This window comes from Terrapene carolina, unplaced genomic scaffold (assembly GCF_002925995.2).
Source record: "Terrapene carolina triunguis isolate 2854851 unplaced genomic scaffold, T_m_triunguis-2.0 Scaffold1016, whole genome shotgun sequence".
Taxonomy (NCBI): Eukaryota; Metazoa; Chordata; order Testudines; family Emydidae; genus Terrapene; species Terrapene triunguis.
The window spans coordinates 24,095-47,763 of NW_020665367.1; the positions used below are offsets into that span (position 1 = coordinate 24,095).

The 23,669-nt window shown below is 48.3% G+C and overlaps 1 protein-coding gene across 1 annotated transcript; it reads left to right on the forward strand.

The window, feature by feature from the left end:
- Nucleotides 1-4,333: 4,333 nt before the first annotated feature.
- LOC112120688 (E3 ubiquitin-protein ligase TRIM7-like) lies at nucleotides 4,334-16,183 on the forward strand. Its single transcript, XM_024219821.3, has 7 exons — nucleotides 4,334-4,759; nucleotides 5,935-6,030; nucleotides 9,095-9,325; nucleotides 11,351-11,373; nucleotides 13,074-13,189; nucleotides 13,470-13,544; nucleotides 14,368-16,183. Exons 1-7 carry the CDS (start codon nucleotides 4,352-4,354, stop codon nucleotides 15,255-15,257), a joined length of 1,839 nt encoding a protein of 612 aa, XP_024075589.2. The 5' UTR covers nucleotides 4,334-4,351; the 3' UTR covers nucleotides 15,258-16,183.
- Nucleotides 16,184-23,669: the final 7,486 nt, after the last annotated feature.

Consider the following 23,669-nt stretch of genomic DNA (forward strand, 5'->3'; position numbering starts at 1 on the left):
TTTATGGTTTCATGGTTTCACAGCTGCAAAGATGCTGAAATTTTTGTGGGTCACAATGGATTCTCTTGTCTCTCCTGTTGGGTAAAATATAGCAATAAACCCAGGAGCCATCAGAACTACTTGATAAACTGGTGGGGGGTTTGTTTGCTTTTTCCTGACCTGCTCAGTGGGATCGAAGTGAGTTATATGTCATTGGAATTGCAAGAAAAGCAACCCCTCTGGAATTGCAACAACTGTAATGATCATGTCTCTGCTAGGCCATATTCAGGTGCTTTCACCCAATGTCTGTTGGATCCAAATTTCCCAGCCTGGGCGCATCAAGCATTCAGACAAACAGTGACATGGAGCTAGTTCCTCGTCCAAACTTTTCAGTGACCAGGGTCACATGTGTAGTTGTGCGACACCTCTACTGGCCACGTTCAGAAACAAAAAGGCATCATCGTCTGTTCAACGTGGCCTTGCACGTACAGCCTGTGCAAGGTTATGCTGTGCAGAGGATGCCATTTTACTCTACAAAATGGCGTCCGGACCCTATTAGTACTGTGTTTTTGAGATTCTGACCTTGCTCACATGGTGCATGAGTGCTCATGTCTTGCAGAGACACCATTTTTAAAGCTGGTCTGCTGCAGGGACAGATGCGTTTGGGGACCAGACAGAATGGTCCTGGGATGTATACGGCCTACGGGCCGCCAGTTGAACTAGTCTTATAGATAGGGTGACCACCCATCCCTAATTTCAACGGCCTGTCTCTTATTTCATTGATTGTCCCTTATGGTAGCCATCCATCCCTTATTTAAAGGGACATCCCTTGACCACTATCAGCATTAAGTTGATGATGATTGCATTGTATATTTGAGAGCAGTAGAAATGTACACTTGGAAGCAAAGTACATGATATGCTAGAGGAAATGGTGTTTGCCTAAAATGTCCTTTAAAATAAAGAATTACCCCTTATTTTTCATGTGGTCTTCCCTTGTTTCCATCCAGCAAAAGTTGTCACTACTTATACAGTAGAACCTCAGAGTTACTAACACCTCGGGAATGGAGATTGTTAGTAACTCTGAAATGTTCGTAATTCTGAACAAAACGTTATGGTGGTTCTTTCAAAAGCTTACAACTGAACATTGACTTAGTACAGCTTTAAAACTTTACTATGCAGAAGAAAAATGCTGCTTTCCCTTTTTTTTTTTTTTTTTTTAGTAGTTTACATTTAACACAGCACTGTTCTGTATTCACCTTTTTTGGGGGTCTCTACTGCTGCCTGATTGCGTACTTCCGGTTTCAAATGAGGTGTGTGGTTGACTGGTCAGTTGGTAACTCTGGTGTTCGTAACTCTCAGGTTCTACTGTAGGTCATAAGAACCTAGGCAGATGGGGTTCGAAAAAGTTCTTGTATGTGTAACTGATCCTGCACGTCCAGTGTGTGTGAGTTCATGACCTTGTTCGTATGGTGTATGAGAGGTCGCGCTGTGCAGAGGACACCGTTTTGTAGAGCTGGTCTGCTGCAGGGACAGATATGTTCGGGGACCAGACAGAATGGCCCATGGATCTGGCCCATGGTCCTGAGGGTGAATCTGGCAGACACACAGATGTCAAAGTTATGAGTGGGGATCTAAAGTGGGAACTTCAGTCCTGAAATCACAAGCTCCTACCCCTTGCCTTAAAGCAGTGACTCCTTTGAGCTATCATCGGTGGGAGCCAAATTTAAGTAAAGACACTTCCACAGCTTGGACACTGAACCCTGTGCACTGGGCTGTGAGGGCTTCACCTCGGGGAGATGTTACTGGGAGGTGGAGGTGAGGGATGGGCAATATTGGGCTGGGGGCTGGCCAGAGAGTTTGTGAGGAGAAAGGGATGGATCAGGTTTAACCCTGCAGAGGGGATCTGGGCTCTGCGGCAGTGCAAGGTTAAGTATTTTGCTCTCACCTCCCCTGAGACCTGCCTGCATCTGAGCAGGAACCCTGGTAACATCCCGTTTCTCTGAACTATGAGGGGAGGCAGGTGGCATTTTATGATTCTTCTAGTGAAGCTCCGATCCTCACTTTGTCCCTGGCCTCTTTCACTGGGGAGAGAATCCTCCCTTGGCTCTGGGTGGGGCCAGGATCCCAGCTCAGATTGTAGGTGTGTAGGCATTGCTAACTGCACTGGAGCAAGTGCGGCCTAGCACAAAAGGCTGTTGAGTTACTGCAGCATGTTCACTGTGGTCATGGTGACTGGAGTGAAGGTGGGGGCAGAGATGACCCGTGCCTGTCACTAGTGGGGGGACACAGTGAGGGCAGCCGGCTTCAGCAGCGTTACTGTGTGTGCTCACTCTGTGTGAGCATGTTCAGTACAAGCTGAACAGGAAATTGGGGAGGAGAGGGAGACATGACCCCACATGCTCCCCCCCCCCACCACGTTGCCTCTGGGTGGGGGCATATCCCTTGGTTCTCAGCACTGCGCTATTCCAAGCCACTCCTTCCCAACCCTCGCAGTAGGGTTGCCAACTTTGTAATATATAAAAACCGGACACACTAGCAGGAGTATCGGAACCTTCCCTGCTTCGCCCCTTCCCCCAGGCCTCACCCTTGCCCTGCCTCTTCCCCCAAGGCTTCGCCCCTGCCCCGCTCCTTCCTCCTGAGGCCACATCACCTGTTCACTTCTCTTTCCCCCTCCCCTCCTTGCTCACTGCTCTTCCCCTCTTCCCCCTCCCTGAGTGGGTCGGGAGGGATTCACCTGCAGCTGCCTGATGCAGGTAGGAGGCAGCTTCAGCTGAGTAGGGGCTGGTGTGGGTGATGACTCAGCGCCTCCCCTGCCTGCAGTAACTGGACTTGAGGTGTCCGGTCAATAGATCTGACCGGACACAGTCAGGTCCACTTTTTGGCTGGACTTTCCGGTCGAAAACCAGACACCTGGCCACCCTACCTCGTAGTGCATTTTGGGAAAACACTTTGGTCCTTTATGGTTACGTGGCCGGAAGTGGAGTTGCACATGGAGAATTTTGCAGCAGGCCATTTCTGGCTGCACTCTGTTGGGGAGTCATGGATTCTCCCCCCTCCTCCCGCGTAAACGAAGAAGGTTGCAAAATCCTGACATTAATGCTGCTGTGATTTCAGCGGAGGGAGTCATGTCCCAGGGATGAAACATGCTGAAGGGCCTTTCGCTGGTGTCATTCCAACAGGAGAAGGCGGGGTAGGCTCTCATGAGGAGATTGGGCAAGGGGTGGAACGAAGATACAAAATGCAGAGGTTGATTCTTATGCCATTCCTCTCTGGTTGGGCTGTTTTTCTTTTTCCAGTGAGAGGCTGCCAGCAACCGAGCAGCTCCTAGTGGATGAGAGATCCATTCTTCAATTCCTTAGGTGTGACCACTTCCATGAGGAAGTCCCAGGAGCTGGAGGGAGGGGTGCAGAGGTCTGACGGGGGCAGAGAGAACTCTCCATTTCAGTGGAGTTTACATCGCAACCCTGTCACCGGTTCAGCTTCAAATGTATTTCTCCCATTACAGTAAGATGCAGTGGCTGGAACGCTGTATCCCCTTCCAGGTCCTGTAGCTAGCATCTCCAGCCAGGACCTGCTTCCCCACAGCAATTGCATTTCCTCTTCCAGGTGCAGTTTCACCAACCCCCCTAGAGCAGTGGCTCTCAACCTTTCCAGACTACTGTACCCTTTTCAAGAGTCTGATTTGTCCTGCCTACCCCCAAGCGTACCACTTAAAAACGTACAAAATCAGATGTAAAAACACAAAAGTGTCACAGCCACACTGTTACTGAAAAAGTGCTGGTTTCAGAGTAGCAGCCGTGTTAGTCTGTATCCGCAAAAAGAACAGGAGTACTTGTGGCACCTTAGAGACTAACAAATTTATCAGAGCATAAGCTTTCGTGGGCTACAACCCACTTCTTCGGAAAAAGTGCTGACATTTTCTCCTTTTTACTTTATAATTATAAAGTAAATCAATTGGAATATAAAATATTTTACTTACATTGCCGTGTATAGTATATAGAGCAGTATAAACATGTCGCTATTTGAAATTTTAGTTTGCACTGACTTTGCTAGTGCTTTTAATGCAGCCTGTTGTAAAACTAGGCAAATATCTAGAGGAGTTGGTGTACCCCCTGGTACACACCCCTGATTGAGAACCACTGGGCTAAAGTACCAGAGAGATGTATTCTCCTCTCTAGGACTGAACGGGGCTGTCCACCAGCACAATCACACAGCTCCCAGCACAGCCAGGATCACTAGAGCAGAGCCCCCAGGGGCTGGGATTCTCAGATAGCTCAGCCAATGAGACGGAGCCAGGAAATGAAACCTGCAGCTGGGCTGTACCAGAGAAGTGAAACTAACCTGGTCCCACACATCTGCAGTGCAGGGAGCGATGGCCGCTGTGCAAAAACTCCAGGATGAAGCCACTTGTTCCATCTGTCTGGAGTATTTCAAAGCCCCGGTGTCTATCCACTGCGGGCACAACTTCTGCCGGGCCTGCATCGACCAGTGCTGGGGGGAGTCGGAGCCCAACTTCTCCTGCCCCCAGTGCAGAGCAACCGCCCAGCGGAGAAACTTCAGGCCCAACAGGGAGCTGGCGAACATGGTGGAGCTAGTGAAACAGTTGAAGTTACAAGCGGGGAAAGAGCCAGAGGCGGAGCGAGTGTGTGAGAGGCACCAGGAGCCTCTGAAACTGTTCTGTGAGGAGGATCAAAGCCCCATCTGCGTGGTGTGTGACCGATCCAAGGCTCACCGAGACCACCCTGTGATTCCCATCGAGGAGGCTGCCCAGGAGTACAAGGTAGGAAAACACCATCAACGATCCCAAACCCAGATGGCAGGAATTGGATAAAATCTGACCTTGGAATTACTAATCTGTGTTCTTTACTTTAAAGGATTTATTTTTGGTGTACGGGGCCTGTTAGGGTGACCAGATGGCAAGTGTGAAAAAGCAGGGTGGGGGGTAATAGAGTCCTATGTAAGACAAAGCCCTTACTGTCAGGACAGTCCCTATAAAATAGGGACATCTGTCACCCTAGGGTCTGTGAGTTAGACCTAAGTCATGCTGCCTTTTGCCTGTTTAACAGCTCTCTTTGTAACCAGGTTCTGTAGGAACAGGACATTTAAAAAAGGTATTAAAGCTGATGTTAAAAAATTACATAGTACACAGGTTAAGAAAAGTGTGTCTGTTCATCTGGGTATAGTGCTTAGATTATCCACAAATACAGTTTGTTTTAAAAGTCATAAGATACAGATAGCACATAATCAGCAATAATCCAAATGTTGGTGAATAAAATTAACAATACAGTTTAGATATTAGCATCCAAGTATTTGGATACATCACTCATGAAAAGATATACAGAGAGTGGGTTGTGGAAAGCAAATATATCAATGAGTGAAGACTGTCCCTCAATAATTGAGAATTTGGGGTAGGTTGTCCATTAGAAAATACAACCATCAGGGAAGTATTTCAATCAACCCAAGGAAATGAAGAATTAATCTCTCATCTGCTAGTAGCTGCTCAGCTGCTGGTAGCCTCTCACTGGAAAAAGAAAAACAGCCCAACCAGAGAGGAATTTATTCTGCCTCTGTCTGTGCCAGTCATTTCAGGCTCCAAAGAGTAATAACCCAATTCTTCCTTCCAAAACATCCTGGCCAATCATAAACCAGCACAGCAGACTATTCAGAGCCTCTGGGTTACATGGATTATCCAGACCAGGGTTATAATATTGCTAACCAGTAAAACAATCCAGTAAATTGTGAGATGCAAATCTGGTTACGTTCAAAAGCTCTAGGAAGTGAGTTTTCCTCCAAACAGCACCAGCAACTCCTGTAAAGTTGAATACATTGTGTAAATTCTTTCTAAAGTCTGAATCGGATCCATAGGTTTTGTTTATTTAAATTATTTTCTGTGAAGAAGACACCCAGGATGCCCCTCCCAGCAGAACAGATCACATACCACGTTTCTTTGCTCAGGAACAAATCTGGACACAACTGCAGACCCTGAAGGAAGAGAGAGAAAAACTCCTCAAATACAGACAGGCCGAGGAGGGGAAAAGCCAGGAATACCTGGTAGGTGCCTGTTATGACTCTGTAGATAGGAGGTGGTGGTATGCTGTGTGGTGGGGTGGAAGGGCGGAATAACACGACTACTGCATACTGACTAGGGGTGTTTCTGAAGTCCCCCCCCTCCATTTTTCCCTCTCTTCAGGGTCCTTTAAGAACTCACAGAGGCTTTCTCTGGTAAATGGTACCCCTAGTTTCATACCAGAACCAGTTTACAACAAGCCAGAGTCCCAAACTAAAGTCCATTAGAACAACACAAAGAAAAAGTCCACACTTAGCTCGAGAGAGAGAGAGAAAGTGGATGAGGTAATATCTTTTATTGGACCAACTTCTGTTGGTGCAACATACAAGCTTTTGAGAAGCTGGTCCACTAAAAGATGTCACCTCACCTACCGTGCCTGTCTAATATCCTGACCAGCTATGGAAGATATTTAGCTCGGGCACTTTCTCTCACCCCCCTAGGGCTCTTCTTCCATTCTGGTCTGATCTCCCAAATGTTCCCCCTCACTGGAGCTCTGACACCCACTCCCAAACACAGTCAGGGTTTCTCAGCGCCCTGAGCCTCCTGCTCACTGGGCTTTACCCTCCTAGCTTCCTGGTGTCATGGTCCTGCTGGAGCCTTCCTCTGCAGCTATGTCTACACTGCCACCTAGGTCAGCAAAACTTCTGTCGCTCAGGGGCATGAATGTTCCACCCCCCTGAGCGATGTCAGTTACACTGACATGTTCACAGCGCTTCTCCCGCCGACATAGCTTATGCTGCTCGCGGGACTGCTTTTCTTATGCTGACAGGAGAGCATAGAGGGCTGTACATGTAGACATGGCCTTCCTCTTTGCACTATCCATTCCCTGAGCACAGCCACCTCTATCTGTTCTTTGTCGGCAATTGCCTGATTCCCCTCAGGTGGGGCTTCTTCCAAAATCTGGATTAGTTTAGCCCAGTGGTCCCCAAACTTTTGAGTGTTGCAACCCCCCTTATCCATGCCTGCCCCTGCCGGGAGTGGGGCCGTGGCTCTGGGTGTGGGGGGAGAGAGGATGCGGGTGGGGTAACGGGGCGGAGGCTGGGGCCACAGCTGGGGCTGGAGCTGCGGCCAGGGCCTGGGGGCGGGGCCGAAAGCAGAGCTGCGCTGAGGCTGGGGGCAGGGCCAGGTGCGGGGCTGTGAGCTGGGGCTACTGCTGCAGGTGGGACTGGAGCAAAGCTGGGGGCAGGGAGGGGCTGGGTGGCGCTCCCTCGCTGGCTCCCATGGGGGCTGGCCCAGGCCCCGCTGCACCCCCTGAAGGCTTCTCCCTGCCCCCCTGGGGGGAGCGCCCCACAGTTTGGGGACCTCTGGCATAGCCCCACACTCTTCAGCGCATGGGGCAAGTGGCCCTGTTCCAGGGTGTGTCTCTTGGGTTTGCACAGTTGCTCTGTTCCTCTCTTTCTCTTTGCATGCATGTTTGCAGCTGTGTGTATGTCACAGTTGCCCACTTTCACGTGGTAAATAAGCACCCCGACTTTCACAGTAAGTCAAAAATCAAGCTAATCCCGTTTCAAAACAAGGCCAAAAACAAGCCAATCCCTAAGAACCCCAACACTCTATGTGACTAGATCCCCCCGGCGTGCAGTCTGGGACTGTGGTGGGCCTGCTGTGCACCCCGACTCTCTCTTCCCCTTGCCCCTGCTTGCCCCTTGCCCCTGCTTGCCGAGAATTGATCAAAAAACAGAAGCAACAAGATACAACAAGCAACAAGTCAAACAAGCTACAAGCCAAAAACTAGCCAACAAGCAACTCACAAGACAATTAAGCCTAAAATAAGCCCAATGTCTGCATTTTTTTCCGCGGGTTTGGCATGTCTGGTGTGTGTCTCTCTTTCGTCTCTGCATGAGCATCGTGATTCTCCTAAATTGTTTGTTTCGATCTGTCCCAATAAGCCGCTGCCCGTGTAGCTCTGAAACCTGCTCTTGGAAGAATCTGGACTGTTGGAGCCCATTGATCAGATTATACATGAAGAGGCAGCAGAAAGACAAATTAGGGCCAAGACAACGTTAAGAGACATTACGACCAAAGCAGGAAGCTTTAGGGGAAAACACTGATCTAGTGGCGTGGGGGGAGTTTCTGTCAAAAGGCCCTGTTGACATTTCACAAGTGGCAATGAAATTCTCCTGAATGCGCACACCTGGCCATAGGGGTCAATGGAAATATGTTAATTTTAGGGCTGTCAATTAATCGCACTTAACTCAAGCGATTAATTTGTTTTGAGTTACCTCGATTAAAAAAATTAATCACGATTAATCGCAGTTTTAATCGCACTGTTAAACAATAATAGCAATAATACCAATTTAAAAGTATTATAAATATTTTTTGGATGTTTCCTACATTTTCAAATATATTGATTTCAATTACAATGCAGAATACAAAGTGTACAGTGCTCACTTTATATTATAATTTTTCATTACAAATATTTGCACTCTAAAAAAGATAAAGAAATAGTGTTTCAATTCACCTTATACAAACACTGTAGTGCAATCTCTTTATCATGAAAGCTCAACTTACAAATGTAGAATTTTTTTTTTACATAACTGCACTCAAATATAAAACAATGTAAAACTTTAGAGCCTACAAGTCTACTCAGTCCTACTTCTTGTTCAACCAATCGCTAAGACAAACAAATTTGTTTATCTTTACGGGAGATAATGCTGCTTGCTTCTTATTTTGTAGCCAGCGTTGCAAGGTATTTATGTGTCAGATATGCTAAACATTCGTATGCCCCTTCATGCTTTGACTTCTAGATTGCACTATCTTTTGTTTATCTTTTTTTTAACAGTGCAAATATTTGTAATAAAAAATAACAATGTAAAGTGAGACCTGTACACTTTGTATTTGCGTGGTAATTGAAATAAACATCCAAAAATATTTATAATAGATTTAAATTGGTATTTTATTATTGTTTAAAACTGTGATTAATTTTTTTAATCTTGCAATTAATTTTTTGAATCGTTTGACAGCCCTAGTTAATTTACATCTGGTGCAAGGTATCCCACGACATGTCCCCTGCCCTACCTTTTCCTTATTTGTGTCTGTCCGTTACAGGAGAAGACAGATGCTGAGAGACGGAAAATCATGTCTGAAATTCGGCAATTACGCCAGCTCCTGGAGGAACAAGAGCGACTCCTGTTGGCTCAATTGGGAGGCCTGGACAAGGAGATTGTGAAGATGCAGAATGAAAATGTCACCAAACTCTCAGTGGAAATTTCCCGTCTCAATGAGCTGATCAGTGAGATGGAGGGGAAGTGCCAGCAGCCCGCGAGTGAATTCCTGCAGGTGAGAACCCCAATTCTTGCGAGGCATTTGGGGAAGGGGTACAGGATAAAACTCACGAGTCATGGAATGCAAAATTGAAACCTCAGTATAGAACTCATGGTGTGTATTTTTTAAACAAATTCTCTCTGTTGCTATTAATGAATTTTCCTCCTCCTGTGAGTAGGGAACTGAGACCCAGAGAGATTAAGGCTATGTCTGTGCTGCAAGCAGGGGTGTGACTGAAGCTCATGTAGACATGCCTGAGCCAGCTTTGATCTAGCTAGCTCCAATAACAATCGCCGTGAAACCAGGGCAGTGCAGGTGGAACCATGGACTCACTGCTCAAGTACATACCCAGGGTCCCGGCTGGGTGTATAATCCGTGCTGCTGCAGCAGTTATTTTGATTGGAGCTAGCTCGATCGAAGCTAGCTCAAGTACGTCTCCACATGCTGCAGTCGCACATCGGATTGCAGTGTAGCCGTCCCTTGTGAGTGCAACTATGTCTGTGCCCAAGAGCTGAATGGAGATTTCCTGCACCTCAGTCGAGTGCTTTGCCACAAGGCCAAACGTCCTCTCCTACAGACATCATTGCCTTCTGCTGGCTGGGTAAAGAACCCAGGAGAAGGGCTTAGAAGGCAGATATCCTAACCACTACTACACCAACTGAGCAGCATTGGGATAGTGTGTAGCCAAATACCCAGTCCTGTGTGGCTACTTCATTCAAACACAGATCTGGGCATGAGGATAATAATTATTAATTACTGTTACACATATTTGTGTTCCAAAGTGATTGTGACAGGGAAGTGCAGTTAACTAAGCAGTTAGCTACAGAGGATATCCCTGAAATGACACTGTTAAATAGAATCATAGAAAGTAGGACTGGAAGGGACCTCGAGAGGTCATGTAGTCTTGTCCCCTGCATGGAGGCAGGGCCAAGTATTATCTAGGCCATCCCTGACAGGTGTTAGTCTAAACTTCCTTAAAAACCTCCAATGATGGAGATTCCACAACCTAGGTAATTTGTTTCAGAGCTTAACCACCCTGCCAGTTAGGAAGTTTTTCCTAATGTCCAACCTAAACCTCCCATGCTGCAATTTAAGCCCATTGCTTCCTGTCCTGTCCTCGGTGGTTAAGAACAATTTATCACCCTTCTCTTTATAACAACCTTTTACATACTTGAAGATGGTTATCATGTCCCCTCTCAGTCTTCTCTTCTACAGACTAAACAAACCCAATTTTTTTCAATCTTCCCTCATAGGTCATGTTTTCTAGACCTTTAATCATTTTTGTTGCTATTCTCTGGACTTTCTCCAATTTGTCTACCCCTTTCCTGAAGTGTGTTGTCCAGAACTGGACACAATACTCCAGTAGGGGCCTAATCAGCACGGAGTTGAGCAGAAGAATTACTTCTCATGTCTCGCTTACAACACTCCAGCTAATACATCTCAGAATGATGTTTGCTTTTTTTGCAACAGTGTTACACTGTTGACTCATATTTAGCTTGTGGTCCACTCTGACCCCCAGATCCCTTTCCGCAGTACTCCTTCCTGGGCAGTCATTTCCAATTTTGTATGTGTGCAACAGATTGTTCCTTCCTAAATGGAGTACTTTGCATTTGTCCTTATTGAATTTCATCCTATTTAATTCAGTTTGTCCAGATCATTTTGAATTCTAATCCCGTCCTCCAAAGTACTTGCAACCCCTTCCAGCTTGGTATCGTCCACAAACTTTATAAGTGTACTCTTTCTGCCATTGTCCAAATAATTTATGAAGATATTGAATAGAACTGGATCCAGGAGAGATCCCTGTGGGTCCCCACTTGATATGCCCTTCCAGCTCGATTATGAACCATTGATAACTCCTCCCTGAGTACGGTTTTTCAGCCAGTTGTGCACGAACCTTAGAGTAGGTTTGTCTAGGCTCTGTTGCTCTAGTTTACTTATGAGATAAATAAAAAAATAAATGGGAACCAAGATAATTTATTAGCTCTGATTCATGTCACTCTGACACTGAGCTCCTTTTCTTTCTCTCTCTCCCCCCTCTAGGATATCAGAAGCATCTTGAGCAGGTACATGGCTCCTCACTCCCTCTGATCCCGCGCGATGCTTGGAAAGGGCTTGCACACGCATCTTCCCAGCCACTACCCTTCCCTGCTTAAAAACGTGATGGGTAGAGTTGATTGGGAGACAGGGGATGGATCACTTGATGATTACCTGTTCTGTTCATTCCCTCTGAAGCACGTGGCGTTGGCCACTGTCGGAAGACAGGACACTGGGCTAGATGGACCTTTGGTCTGACCCTGTATGGCTATTCTTATGTTCTTATGATTTAAAAAAAAAACATGGGGAAAGAAATACAAACATGGCAAAGTCATTGTCATTCCACAAGCTTCAAAAAGCAGCGTTTCATTTTCCTTAATTCACCCATTTTCATTTATTTACTTAGGTTTCGAGAGTATTTTGCTTTTTTTTCCAATTGGAAAAAAAAATTGAAAACAAAAGATTGACGATACAGTTTTCAAAAGTGCCCAAGTGCCTTAGGAGCCTGAATAGCACCAGACTTAGACTCCTGGGGCCCAGAACCGCAAAGGTATTTAGGCCCCTAACTCCCATTAATTTCAGTGGAAGATAGGCACATAAATATGTTTGACAGTCTGGGCCTAACCCTTTCCTCCCCTCAGTTGGAGGGAGTACTTGAACTGGGGGTTTCCAATATCCCAGGTGACTTCTGTAATCACTGGGCTAGAAGTTCTGAAGGAGTCTCTTCTCCCCACAGCCATTTTGTGTAAGTTCTCCGATAGGCATGGGTGGTGCGTATAAGAGGCCAGGGAAGGCTGAGCCTCCCCAAAAAGGCCGGCCATGCATCCGGAGGCGTGCTGGCCAGTCACTGCCTTTGGAGAACCAGAAGCAAAGCTCCATAGAAGTGTGGAGGGGTCCCCCACTGGTGCCTGGACCATGGCCCTGCCTGCGCTCCACCCCACCCCCACTCGGCCTCTTCCCCCATGGCCCTGCCCTCGCTCTGCCTCTTTCCGCCACCCTGTGTCTCTCTTCCCCCGAGGCCTCTCCCTGCCCACCGCTTGCTCCTCTCTGCCCCTTCCCTCCCCCCCCCCCCCCGGGTTGCTTGCCTAAGGCAGGAAAAAGTGATGGGGCCATGGCAGAGCCAGGGCGGGACCTCGGGGTGAAGAGGCCAAATAGGGGCGGGGACTCAGGGGCATGGTCCAGCCATCAGTGGCCCCCGCCCCACTTCTAGGCAGCTTCCGGTGGTCACATGTGAGCCTCCCCAAATGGAAGACTCACGTGCCACCTAAGCCAATAGGGACCCAATCCAGCAGAGGTGATGTCTGAGCATGATTACCGAATTGGGCCCCACGGGAGGCTTAGGCAGAGGAACGCCTCTCTTCCCCCAGTTAGTGGATCGCTCTGGGGCCTGGGCATCCGGGCGCCTGATGAGAAGCAAGAACATAGGCACCTACGAAAATGTCGGTGCTGAGCGAATTTAAGTGCCTGTAGGGTTTGGCAGCAGCTGGGGCTGGTGGATTGTGGCACCTAAAATCGGGACGTGGACACCAAAATCTGGGGTTTTGCCCCAAGTAACTTTGTGGATCTGGGCCTACCTGCCCCAAGTAGAGCAAGTTATCCAGCAGGCTGCTCGACTCCACAGCTTTCACTTCCAAGATGATCAGAACATAACGAATGCGAAGGAGTCATGCCTAAAAGAAATAATTACACTGCAAACTGCGATTCCTTAGCAAAGCCTGTTTCTTTCTAGGTGTGAGAAAGGGAAGGCCCAGGCAGTGGTGGAGAGTCCTTCCAAGCTGGAAAAGAGAATCGGTGATTTCTCCCAGAAAAGGATCGATTTGGAGAAGATTCTGAGGGAATTCAAAGGTATTAAGAAGAGCAAATCAAAATGTCACTGTGGGAGGACAGTGTTGATGTCAAGCCCAACTCAATAATAGTAAAAGAATAGGTTATACATTCCCAGGAAGGACCAAGGGAAGAGAAAATACGATAGAGAACCAACAACAATAAGAGTGAAATTTATTATTCACGCTCTCTTCCTTTGTTTCTCTCTCTGGGTATCTGAGCTCCCTTCCCGTGTTTGTGTCACAGAAATAAAGCACATCAGTATGAAAACGCATCTCTTCTCCCCCTGTCTTCTCTCTAGACACGCTGGTATTTGGGCTGGTGATGGAAGGGAGTCAATTTTTGGCAAAGGAGATGGAAAACGTAGGTGAAAAGGGTAAGTTTTCCCAGGGATATTGTAACAATGAGAAGAACCAAAGAGGAGACGGGTTTGCGGATCCGAATTCACTTGCAGAAGAAAATTCTGGGATCAAACAGAGCCAGTTTCCCACCTCCAGAGACTTGTAGGAAAGGGGCTGGGTGGAGAGGCTCTAAACAGTAGGGGTGATGTACAGATGGGCTGGGAGTCAGTGGTGTGATGTCTCCACCCTCTTTTGGGATGGGGCGGGGGCTGGCCGGCCTGATCATCCCCCAGTGTCTCCTTGGGGCATGACTCCCATCATTCTCTCTCCTCCAGTCCCATTGCTTTCTTGTCTTTTCCTCCTGGACTCTGATGCCGTATTCCCACACTTCCCGCCGTTCCACGGGCTGCGTGCCCTTCCATGGGGTTCCCGCTGTCTTCCTTCCCCATAGGCGGTGGGTCTCTCCTTCCACCCATTGTCACTTCCATTTCCTCATGCTGCCCCCTCCTCTCCCCTTCCCTCTGGGCTAGCAAGAGGGTTTCCCCAGTGGACAGCTGAAAACGCTTCCTCTTTCACTCAACTTTGCCCCCACTCCCGTCCTAGCTGTGGGGGTGCAGCAGCCCCGGTAGGAGCAGAAGCAGAGTCAGTTCTTACAGTGCCTCCTAGTGCCTGGCAGAAGGGAGCTGCCATGAAATGGCCGCTCAGCCCCCAGCAGGAGCAGTTCCCTGGGACCTGAGACAGGCAGGAAATCAGGGAGGGCCCCTGCCAGGACAGGGCTACTGGGGAGTGTGAGAAATGGTCCCAGCCTCCCCCAGGGCTGAGCTCTGCCCCTAACGCTCTGATTCTCTCTCTCCCCAGTGAATGTGACTCTGGATCCAGACACGGCTCATCCCAAACTTGTCCTGTCTGAGGATTGGAAACATGTGAAATATGGAGACGCCCGGCAGGATCTGCCCCACAATCCCAAGAGATTTGATTCTTCTCTCTGCGTGCTGGGCTGTGAGGGATTCACCTCGGGGAGATGTTACTGGGAGCTGGAGGTGGGCGAAGGGGGAGGCTGGGCCGTGGGGGTAGCCAGAGAGTCGGTGAAGAGGAAGGGACCGGTCAAATATAGTCCTGAGGAAGGGATCTGCGCTGTAGCTCTGCGCAGAGGTGAGTACTGGGCACTCACCTCACCTGAAGAAATCCCCCTGTCTCTGAGCTGGGTCCCCCAGAGGATCCGGGTTTCTCTGGACTATGAAGGGGGGCAGGTGGCATTTTTCGATGCTGATCACAAGTCCCTCATCTTCCGCTATCTGAGGGCCTCTTTCACTGGGGAGAGAGTCCTCCCTTTCTTCTGGGTGGTGGGAAAGGTGTCCTGGCTCAGACTGGCTCCTTCAGAAGTGAGGTTTCGAAGCCACGTCTCCAACCGTCATTTTCCCCAAAAAGGTGACAGTCATGTCGGCGTTGCACCCCCAGGGTTTCTCCACATTCCAGAAAGAGTAAGCAGCACTGAATTAAACCTAGCTGCTGCCTCAGCAGAGCGCGCAACCCCTGTCTCAGGCAACTCTTGGCTCACTATCGTGCAACAAATGAAACCGAGGCCATACACTTGTCAACCCCGCAGGCCGATCCACTACTATCCAGCCCGTGCCACCTACCCTGTAAGGGGAACAGAGCCCCATTCGGCCCAGGCAGCCACCCCCCAGCCCACAAAAAGGGATAATGTTGTTTGTTCCTTGTCCGACTTCCTGAAAAGAGGTAAATAGTTTCCAGCTGCCGTGCTCTTCACTGCCCCTGTGCCCCCAGGTATGATCTTGAGTCCCCAGCCACTCTGCTCCCCTTCACCCACTAGAAACTCTCCCAGTGAGAGAGCCCAGAATGAGCCACTTTCTCTCTGCCTGGAGAGAAGCTGGGAGCTGCGGAGGGATCTAGGCCTGTGTGGGCCCTGGTGGCTAGGGACGGCCAGCCAGGGAGGAGCTGGAATTCTGTTCCTCGCCTTCCAGCTAAAGAACTAGCCTGTCCCCTGCTGCCCTAGTCACTCTTTGGGTTACAAGGATGGTCAATAGTGCTGGGCAGGCTGGGAAGATGTTTGACTGGAGGGGAGCAGAGAGGGCAGAGCCCCTTGGAGCGGGTGGCTTTGGAGTATCAGTCACTTTGTGAATAGGGCTGAAGTTTCTGTACTGTACAGATTAATCTGTTTATTTTAGGGGCAAGGGGCCAGGCCGCGGCTGTGCAGTGGCTGCTTATTGCGCTAAACATGCTGATTCCTGAGTCCGTCCTACTTTGTTTGTGTCCACCTGCTTTCTCTCCTCATCTACACAGATTGTGAACTCTTCAGGGCAGGGGATGTCTTGAAATACAGCACCAGGGGCCCCAGAGCCCAGACTTGTACTGGCACGTGCTAACACAGTTCCAATACTACATAATAACATCAATGAATGACTTGCCACTTGAAGCATTTCTCTTTCTTTACAGCACCGTTTCGTATTTTACAGGATTTCCTGCCCTTTAGAAATTAAGAATCCGCAGCTACAAAGAGGGTTTGGTGGACATTAGGCAGGGTTATTTTAGCAAATTCTCTCTCTCTTTTTTTTTAAAAATGATTCACATAATCTGGGACCAAAGGGTTTTTAGAACAGGGTCTCTAGGGGATGCTAAAGGGCTCTCTTGTCTGGGCCATGTAGCATTAAATCCAGAAATAAACTCAGAAGTGATCAGAAAAAGAGTTGCTTCTTGTTTGTTTGCCCTTTTTTTTTCTTTTTTTCATTGAAACGTTCTTTGCCCTCAAGATGGGTTACAGGGAATGGTAGCTGCAGCCAGACAAACAGTGTCCCCCTTTGTCAGTTTAGAAATGGGAGATGTGGATAAACCCCCTTTAGATGGAAAATGAGGCAAACACCTGTATGCGACTGGTTACCAGGCCCAAACGATAGAGCACGTCATAGCTGAATGTTCCCTTCGTTCTTTTGCCCGGGGGCCTGAAGGACATTCATCAGCTCCCTGCTGCGGCAATGTGCTGGCTATCAAACTTAGATATACCTTTGTCGTTGTTGCTACCTACCCAAGCCGTGTGAAAGAAGAAGTAGTAGTTTATGAAGTATCCTGCCACGTTGTGCTCTGTTTAGCCTGCTCGATCCAAATCTCGAAGCCTCGATGGAGCATAGTCAAGGCCCCGTGTACAGGCCTCGGGACAGACATCATGATTATTAATAGGGAACCAAACTAGGTCCTTCAGCCCCCAAATGACTTGCTCCTACCCCTGGGGAAAAAGGAGTTTGGCCCAGATCCTCAAAGGTGCCTAACTCCCTTTGGTTTCAATGGGAGTTAGGTGCTTGAATACCTTGTGGGCCTTACTCTTTTATGGGCATGTGTCTCCCTTACCCTAAATCTGAGCATGTGGAGGGGAGAGGAATATGTGTCGAGATTCTCCGCTCAAATTGCATCAGGGATAGAGAGGAGAGGGGCTGGGGTCTCTCCCACAAGATACCTTCATCCTCTAAAGCTCTCCCATCTCCTCTATCGTGACCACAGGACTAGCTGGGAGCCTGCTGCAATCACTCAGGTTGTCTCTGAGCTCCTGCTCCAGCATCCTCAAGGTGCTTAGGTGCCTAAATCACATAGGAGTTAGGCACCCAAATATCTTGGGCCCTGGAGTCTTTCTATAGACCTCAGCTGGCTGTGGCTCAGATCCCCACGCTGCCCAGGAGTGGGGAAGGTGACTCTTGAAGTGAGAAATCTTATTTGAATGGCAGAGATTAGGAGATACGCTTATCGTAGTCTGATTTGCATTCAGCAGATCTTGCTTCAGATGTTTTTTACTGTCAAGATACTTTGCTTTAACCACATTGATCCAAAGCGCTGGTTGAGCAGAGGTTCCAATTCCACAGTGGATTCCAAGTTCCCTCAGCAGTTGGGGAAGGGACCATCTGTTGTGCAGAGCCAAGGATATGCTCCAAGCTCAAGGAGAAATAACAATGGATCATCAGGGCATTTCCCTGTGATGTAGGTTGTATTTTCAGCTACGGATTAACAGGATATTGCCTGATTTTATGGGAGATTAATAGATAATGTGGGTTACAGGCTTACCAATTCATTAGGGGGAGGGATAACTCAGTGGTTTGAGCACTGGCCTGCTAAACCCCACGTTGTGAGTTCAATCCTTGAGGGGGGCCATTTAGGGATCCAGGGCAAAAATCTGTCTGGGGATTAGTCCTGCTCTGAGCAGGGGGTTGGACTAGATTATCTCCTGAGGTCCCTTTCAACCCTGATATTCTATGATCTGATCAGAACATAATAAGGTTCTTGGCCCAGAATCAGGCTACAGAGAATTTGCAAGGACCCTCTATAATAAACCTATTGTAATAACAAAGAACATACTTCTAATGTAACAAATGATCAAACTCATAAGAAAAGATATATGGGCAAGCAAACAGAATAGCCCTATAGGCTACAAGCCCAAATAGGATTAATTACATAACTCAGTAAAGCATTCCTGAATGGGAAAAGTGCTAGAAATGAAGACACTTTGGTTTATTTTTGAGGGAAATCTCCAAGATTTCCTAGGATTGGGTAGCAGTACCAGGAAATGCTGGTAAAGATTGACCATCCCAGAGGGGGATTTAGTCCTGTAGGTCCTTAGATCCTCAAAGGTGCCTAAATCCCTTGATCTGGGCCTATGTTCCTAAAGGGAATGCTTAGATCCTGTCTTTCCCATAAGCTGACTCCACCCCCACCAGCCAGGCCCATTCTATTCTATTTATTTAATTTTTCAGAGTGAATTTCCTGGTAGCGAAAGGCTGTCAGACCCTGGGAACCGCAATCCTTATTGGTATATACCACAGACCCAACACAGGCAGCTCTATACACTCAGCACCTCCTTCATACTCCTCCGCCTGTCAACTCCCCTGTTTCTAGATACACGGCTTCAGCCTGCAGCAGCTGTCAGCACTGACTGGGAATCATTAAGAAAGGGATAGCTAATAAGACAGAAAATTTCATATTGCCCCGCTATAAATCCATGATACGCCCACATCTTGAGTACTGCGTGCAGATGTGGTCGCCCCATCTCAAAAAAAGATATAATGGAATTGGAAAATGAAATTAATAGGCAGCAGGTTTAAAACAAACAAAAGGAAGTATTTCTTCACACAACGCATAGTCAACCTGTGGAACTCCTTGCCAGAAGATGTTGTGAAGGCCAAGACTATAACAGGGTTCAAAAAAGAACTAGATATGTTCATGGAGGACAGGTCCATCAATGACTATTAGCTAGGATGAACAGGGATGTTGTCCCTACCCTTTGTTTTCCAGAAGCTGGTAATGAGCGACAGGGGATGGATCACTGGATGATTACCTGTTCTGTTCATTCCCTCTGGGACACCTAGCACTGGACACTGTTGGAAGACAGGCTACTGGGCTAAATGGACCTTTGGTCTGACCCAGTCTGGCCGTTCTTATGTTATGTTCTCCAGGAAAGCCCCCACCTATGCACTGACAAACACGACAGGAAGGCTTATAACATAGTTTATGGGCTCAGGAGCTCCCCAGCAGCAGCATGGTCTGGGAGGGTTGCTATTATTAGACCTCACCGCCTTAGTCTGGATATTTTATGAGCTGGTTCCCTTCCCTTTATATTAATGAGGTACCCTCTAAGATGTCGGTATGTTTGAGAACTTGGATCTTACTGTTAGCTGATACTTTATTATTTAGTGAAATATTAAATATTGCCATGTCATAGGAGTGAGTGTTGGGCACTGCACCATGATTACCAATGTGCTTTCTGGTGAAAGCAGAATTTTCAGCGTTTTAAATTCCACATGCGCTGTCTGATTGTCTTGAAAATTGCTACATCCCACCACAGGCTGAAATAAGAGTTTTTGGTGCAAATGTGTGTGTGTGGGGGTGGGGGGGGGGGGTCAGTTGGCCAAGGGGTTCCTCAGCCGCAGCTGGCCACAAATGCCCTGCTTTTAAAATGATATTTATTTCAGATATTTAACACTTATTTGCACAGAGCTAATGGAAGAACTATGGGCAGTAACCATGCAAAACTACCTGATAACTGGGGCCCAAGCAGGAAAGTGACTGGCTGTTGATGGATAGTTGACTTCTGTATTGTTCATTTGTTTCAATCAGCAACATGGGTTCCAGAACTTTTGAACCCCTGGGGTGGAAGACAATAGAGGGTCAAACTAAAAGCTGATCAATTCCACAAATTAGGTCTATATCCCTGTATTTTCTCACTTCCTTTCTCCCTTTTCTTGCCTCCCTTTGGCTCATTCTGTTTCCTTCAATCCATTACGCGAATGTATCAAAGAATAACAGATACACGGGAAGCATCCTTACTGACAGATGAATCTATGCTACACACTGTGGTTGAGGTGATGTCTCTTATTGGACAAACATCTGTTGGCAGGAGAGACAAGTTTTTGAGCTTACACAGCGCTCTTCTTCAGGTCTGGAAAAGCTACCCAGGATATGCGTACACTGCAATAAAAGACACGTGGCTGGCCCACTCAGCTGACTATGGGGCTCAGGCTGTGGGGCTATGAAATTGCAGTGTAGACATCCAGGCTTGGCCCGGATCCTGGATTTTGAGAACCCCTGGGAAAGGGGAGGGTCTCAGAGCCCAAGTCTGAGCCTTAATGTCTGCACTTTAGTAGCCACACAGCCTGAGCACTGCAATCCTGAATCAGCTGAGACTTGGTGCTGCAGGTTTTTTGTTGTAGTGTAGATGTAACCTCAGAGTTTTGTAGCTAAATACAAGGTGGAACAGATAAGGAGTTAACACATGTTGCAAGAGACCATTCAAGGTGAAGTGAGCAGTTAACCCCTCTCCAGCCGAGGACAGAAGAAGATTATTGGGTTACAGATTGGTGTAATGAGCCATAAAATCAGTGTTTTTATTAAGTCCATCATTTTTGGTGTCTAGTAGAAGGCAAAGAGAACAGAAACCCAGAGATCCAAGCAGACATGACCTCAGTGACTCCTGCACAGGAAATCCAAGAGGAAACCAAATGCTCCATCTGCCTGGATTATATGAAAGAGCCGGTGAATGTAGAATGTGGCCACAACTTCTGCCGAGTCTGCATCACTAACTACTGCGAGGCCGGCGGAAAGGGGGATTACGAACCTTTGTGCTGCCCCAACTGCCGAGCTTGGATCCAGAAAAGGACTCTCCGGCCCAACTGAGAGCTGGCGAATATCATCGAAACCATCAAACGCCTGGAAAGGAAAGAACAAGAGAAGCTGTGCATGAGACACCAGGAGAAACTCAACCTGTTCTGTGAAGAGGATGGGGAAGTCGTGTGTGGCGTGCTGGCAATCGGCAGAGCACGGATCTCACAAGGTGCTTTTCGTTGAGGAGGCTGCCCAGAAATACAAGGTACAGTAGGAAACACTCTGCATCCTTCCCTTTTCAGACTAATATGTGCATGAGCGGTGGGTATAATAGGCCAGAGGAGGCTAAGCCTCCCCTAACCCAGGCTGCGGCCCTGCCCATTCTCTGCCCTCGCTCCCCCTCTCCCCCGAAGCTGGTGGTGGCTCAGCACCGTTGCTGTGACCATCAAGTCATGGAGGTCAAGAAGTGAATTACTCGTTGGGACTGAACTCCCTTCCTATTCCTAGAGCTGTTCTCTCTGGGTATATCTACATTGCAATATAAGCCCAGGGTCAGTAGAACTCCAGTCAGCAGACCCTGGGTTTGTTAACCTAAGGCTTGAACATCTACACTCCTTTGTAACTCCAGGTTAGGAATTGCTGAACCCTGGACCCAACCTAGGGCTCCAGTGTCTACATTGCATTATGTGGGCCCAAGTCCAGCCACCCATCTCCCAGACTTCCTAGCACCCCCCAAAATGTGGCTGCTCTAAGCCCTTTGTTCATGGTACAAGGTGGGAAAATTTGACTGTCCACCAAACTTGACTGTCCAGAGGACAAAAAAAGTTGGCCTGTGGGATACTTTTGGTGATCTCCCAGAGCATGAGTCCAGTGGGGATGCGTCTACACTGCAAATAGGGCTTGGACCCTAGATCCCAGCTTGACTCAGGTCTGTACCCTCCACCAACGTGGGGTCCTGGGAGCCCTGGATTAACACAATTTGTGTGTAGACTGAAGGGGTGGAGGGTTGGGTTTGCACCGGAGTTTGAACCCTGGGCTTACATTGCAGTGTAGACATACCGTCTGTGGGAGGGTCATGGGGGCAGCTCACACCGCTCTTGCTTGATCCGTACCTGCTCTCAGGCTGGGATATACAGGGGAATTTAATCTCCAAACTGATCAGTCCAGCAATTTTCACTAGCATAACATTTACAGTAAAGGATAATGATGATACAATAAATGTTGGCTAATTAGGAAAAGTCTGTTTATCTCTAGATGTAGACAAGGAACCGTCTGGCAGCCTATGGAGATTTCTCCTGAGCTGAGAATGAGACTCAGTATTTGCTCTCGACAAAACATTATTCTGAAGGAGATTCTGAGGAAGTTCATAGGCACCAAGAAAGGACTGAGGATGGGAAATGGAGATGCGTCTATGAGCGCGGGAGGTGACGGGCTGGTGAGAGTGTTCATTTGAAACCCTTGCATGAAACAAGGGAGCTGGCCCAAACTTTATGTGCACTAAGGCCTCTTTTCAACTTTACCCCTCTGGCAGTGTGAAGGGGCCGTAAAGTCGGCAGTCACTGACATAAAAACCCACCATTGGCACAGAGTTAAAGTTGCCTGGAGGTATTTTGTGCACTTCCAGAAAGTGGATTTCAGCAAAACCTAAACCTCTGAAAACCAGGAAATAGAGTTAAGGTACATGCCCACACAACCTTAACTCTGCCCCCCTGGGGTTGGCAGCAGCCACCTGGAATGATCCGCCTGCACTCCAGCAATCAGTGAATTTCCTAGTTCTTTGAACATAAAGAGAAATGGGGTATTTTTTGGAGGAGTCTTCCCCCAGACAGCTGTAGTTAGCCGGTATGTTTGCAGCTGAGGTGGTAGTAGAAGTAGAAGTAAAGGATGCCCTGTGATTTCTAAATAGCCCTCCCTCTTCCTGAACATGTTGTTACAGTGGGAATGCTTATAATGGTCACGCTCAGAAATGTCTGGGTTGTGTAGCTGCTGGCAGGGTAGGGAGAGAGATCACAGACGTGGCCTATGTCCCAAAACTTTGACTGCTTTATTCTATGTGATTACAGGAACTTTAGGCAGGTGAGAGAAGACTGGTGTGTCTCTCTGCTTCTCTACCATCCCCTGCCACATACACCCCTCCCTTCCCTCACTGCCACCAGTTCCAGCTTACCCTCCTTTTCCGGTACCCACTCTCTGTTGCTGTGTACACATATCACAGGCAGTAGCTTACTAGAGGGCCCCTCGTTTCCGTGCTTACGTTGCCCAAGCTGCATATGTAAGCGGGGGAATGGTCCCGCTATTGTGGGGAACTTTCCGGGCTTCTGCACTACCCCGGTGAAGTGGGCTAGCGAAAGGATCTGAGTCCTCGCTCCCACTTCCTTTACCCAGAGGCCTCCCTGCCCTTGAGGACTCCCCTTCCACTCTCCTGTCTGGCAGAGTCCTCGTAACCCCAACAAGGCTGGGCCCAGGATTCCTGGGGGGCTTGACCACCAACCCTGCTGTGGTCACCTAGGACAGGGGCTAGGGTGTCCCCACTCCGGGGTACTCTCTCTGTACTGGGCACCTCCCTGACCCACTGATTATTCCATACAATTTAAAACAAATGCAAGTTGTTTAATTAACAATTAATCTAAAGAAAAGAATAAAGGAAAAATGGGAAAGGTTAAAGGAAAACACATCATCCCGCTTTGTGGCAGGGAACATCACAAACATTGTCTCTGGACATCAGGGCACTTCACAGTCTGTTCCTTGTTAGTCCCAGATTTCCGTCTCAGGCCCTGGCTGTGCTGCAGGGATGCTGCGGGTTGGACACTTGCAATGGTGGTGGCCACACACCTCCGGGCTTTGAGTGGTGGGACCCTTCTTCCCAGCGTCAGCCCCCCGTAGGGTTAAGGTCCCCCTCCTGGTCTGGCCTGCAAGGGCCCTTGTCTGGGGGTGTCTTTCTGTGCTGGGCCCTTTGCCCAAGGTCCCCCCTTGGCTGGTCCCACTTGCTCACCACACCTGGCTCTGTGGCTGCAGCTCTGCTCCCAGCACACGATCTGCTCTCCCTGGGCTGCGTCTCTGGC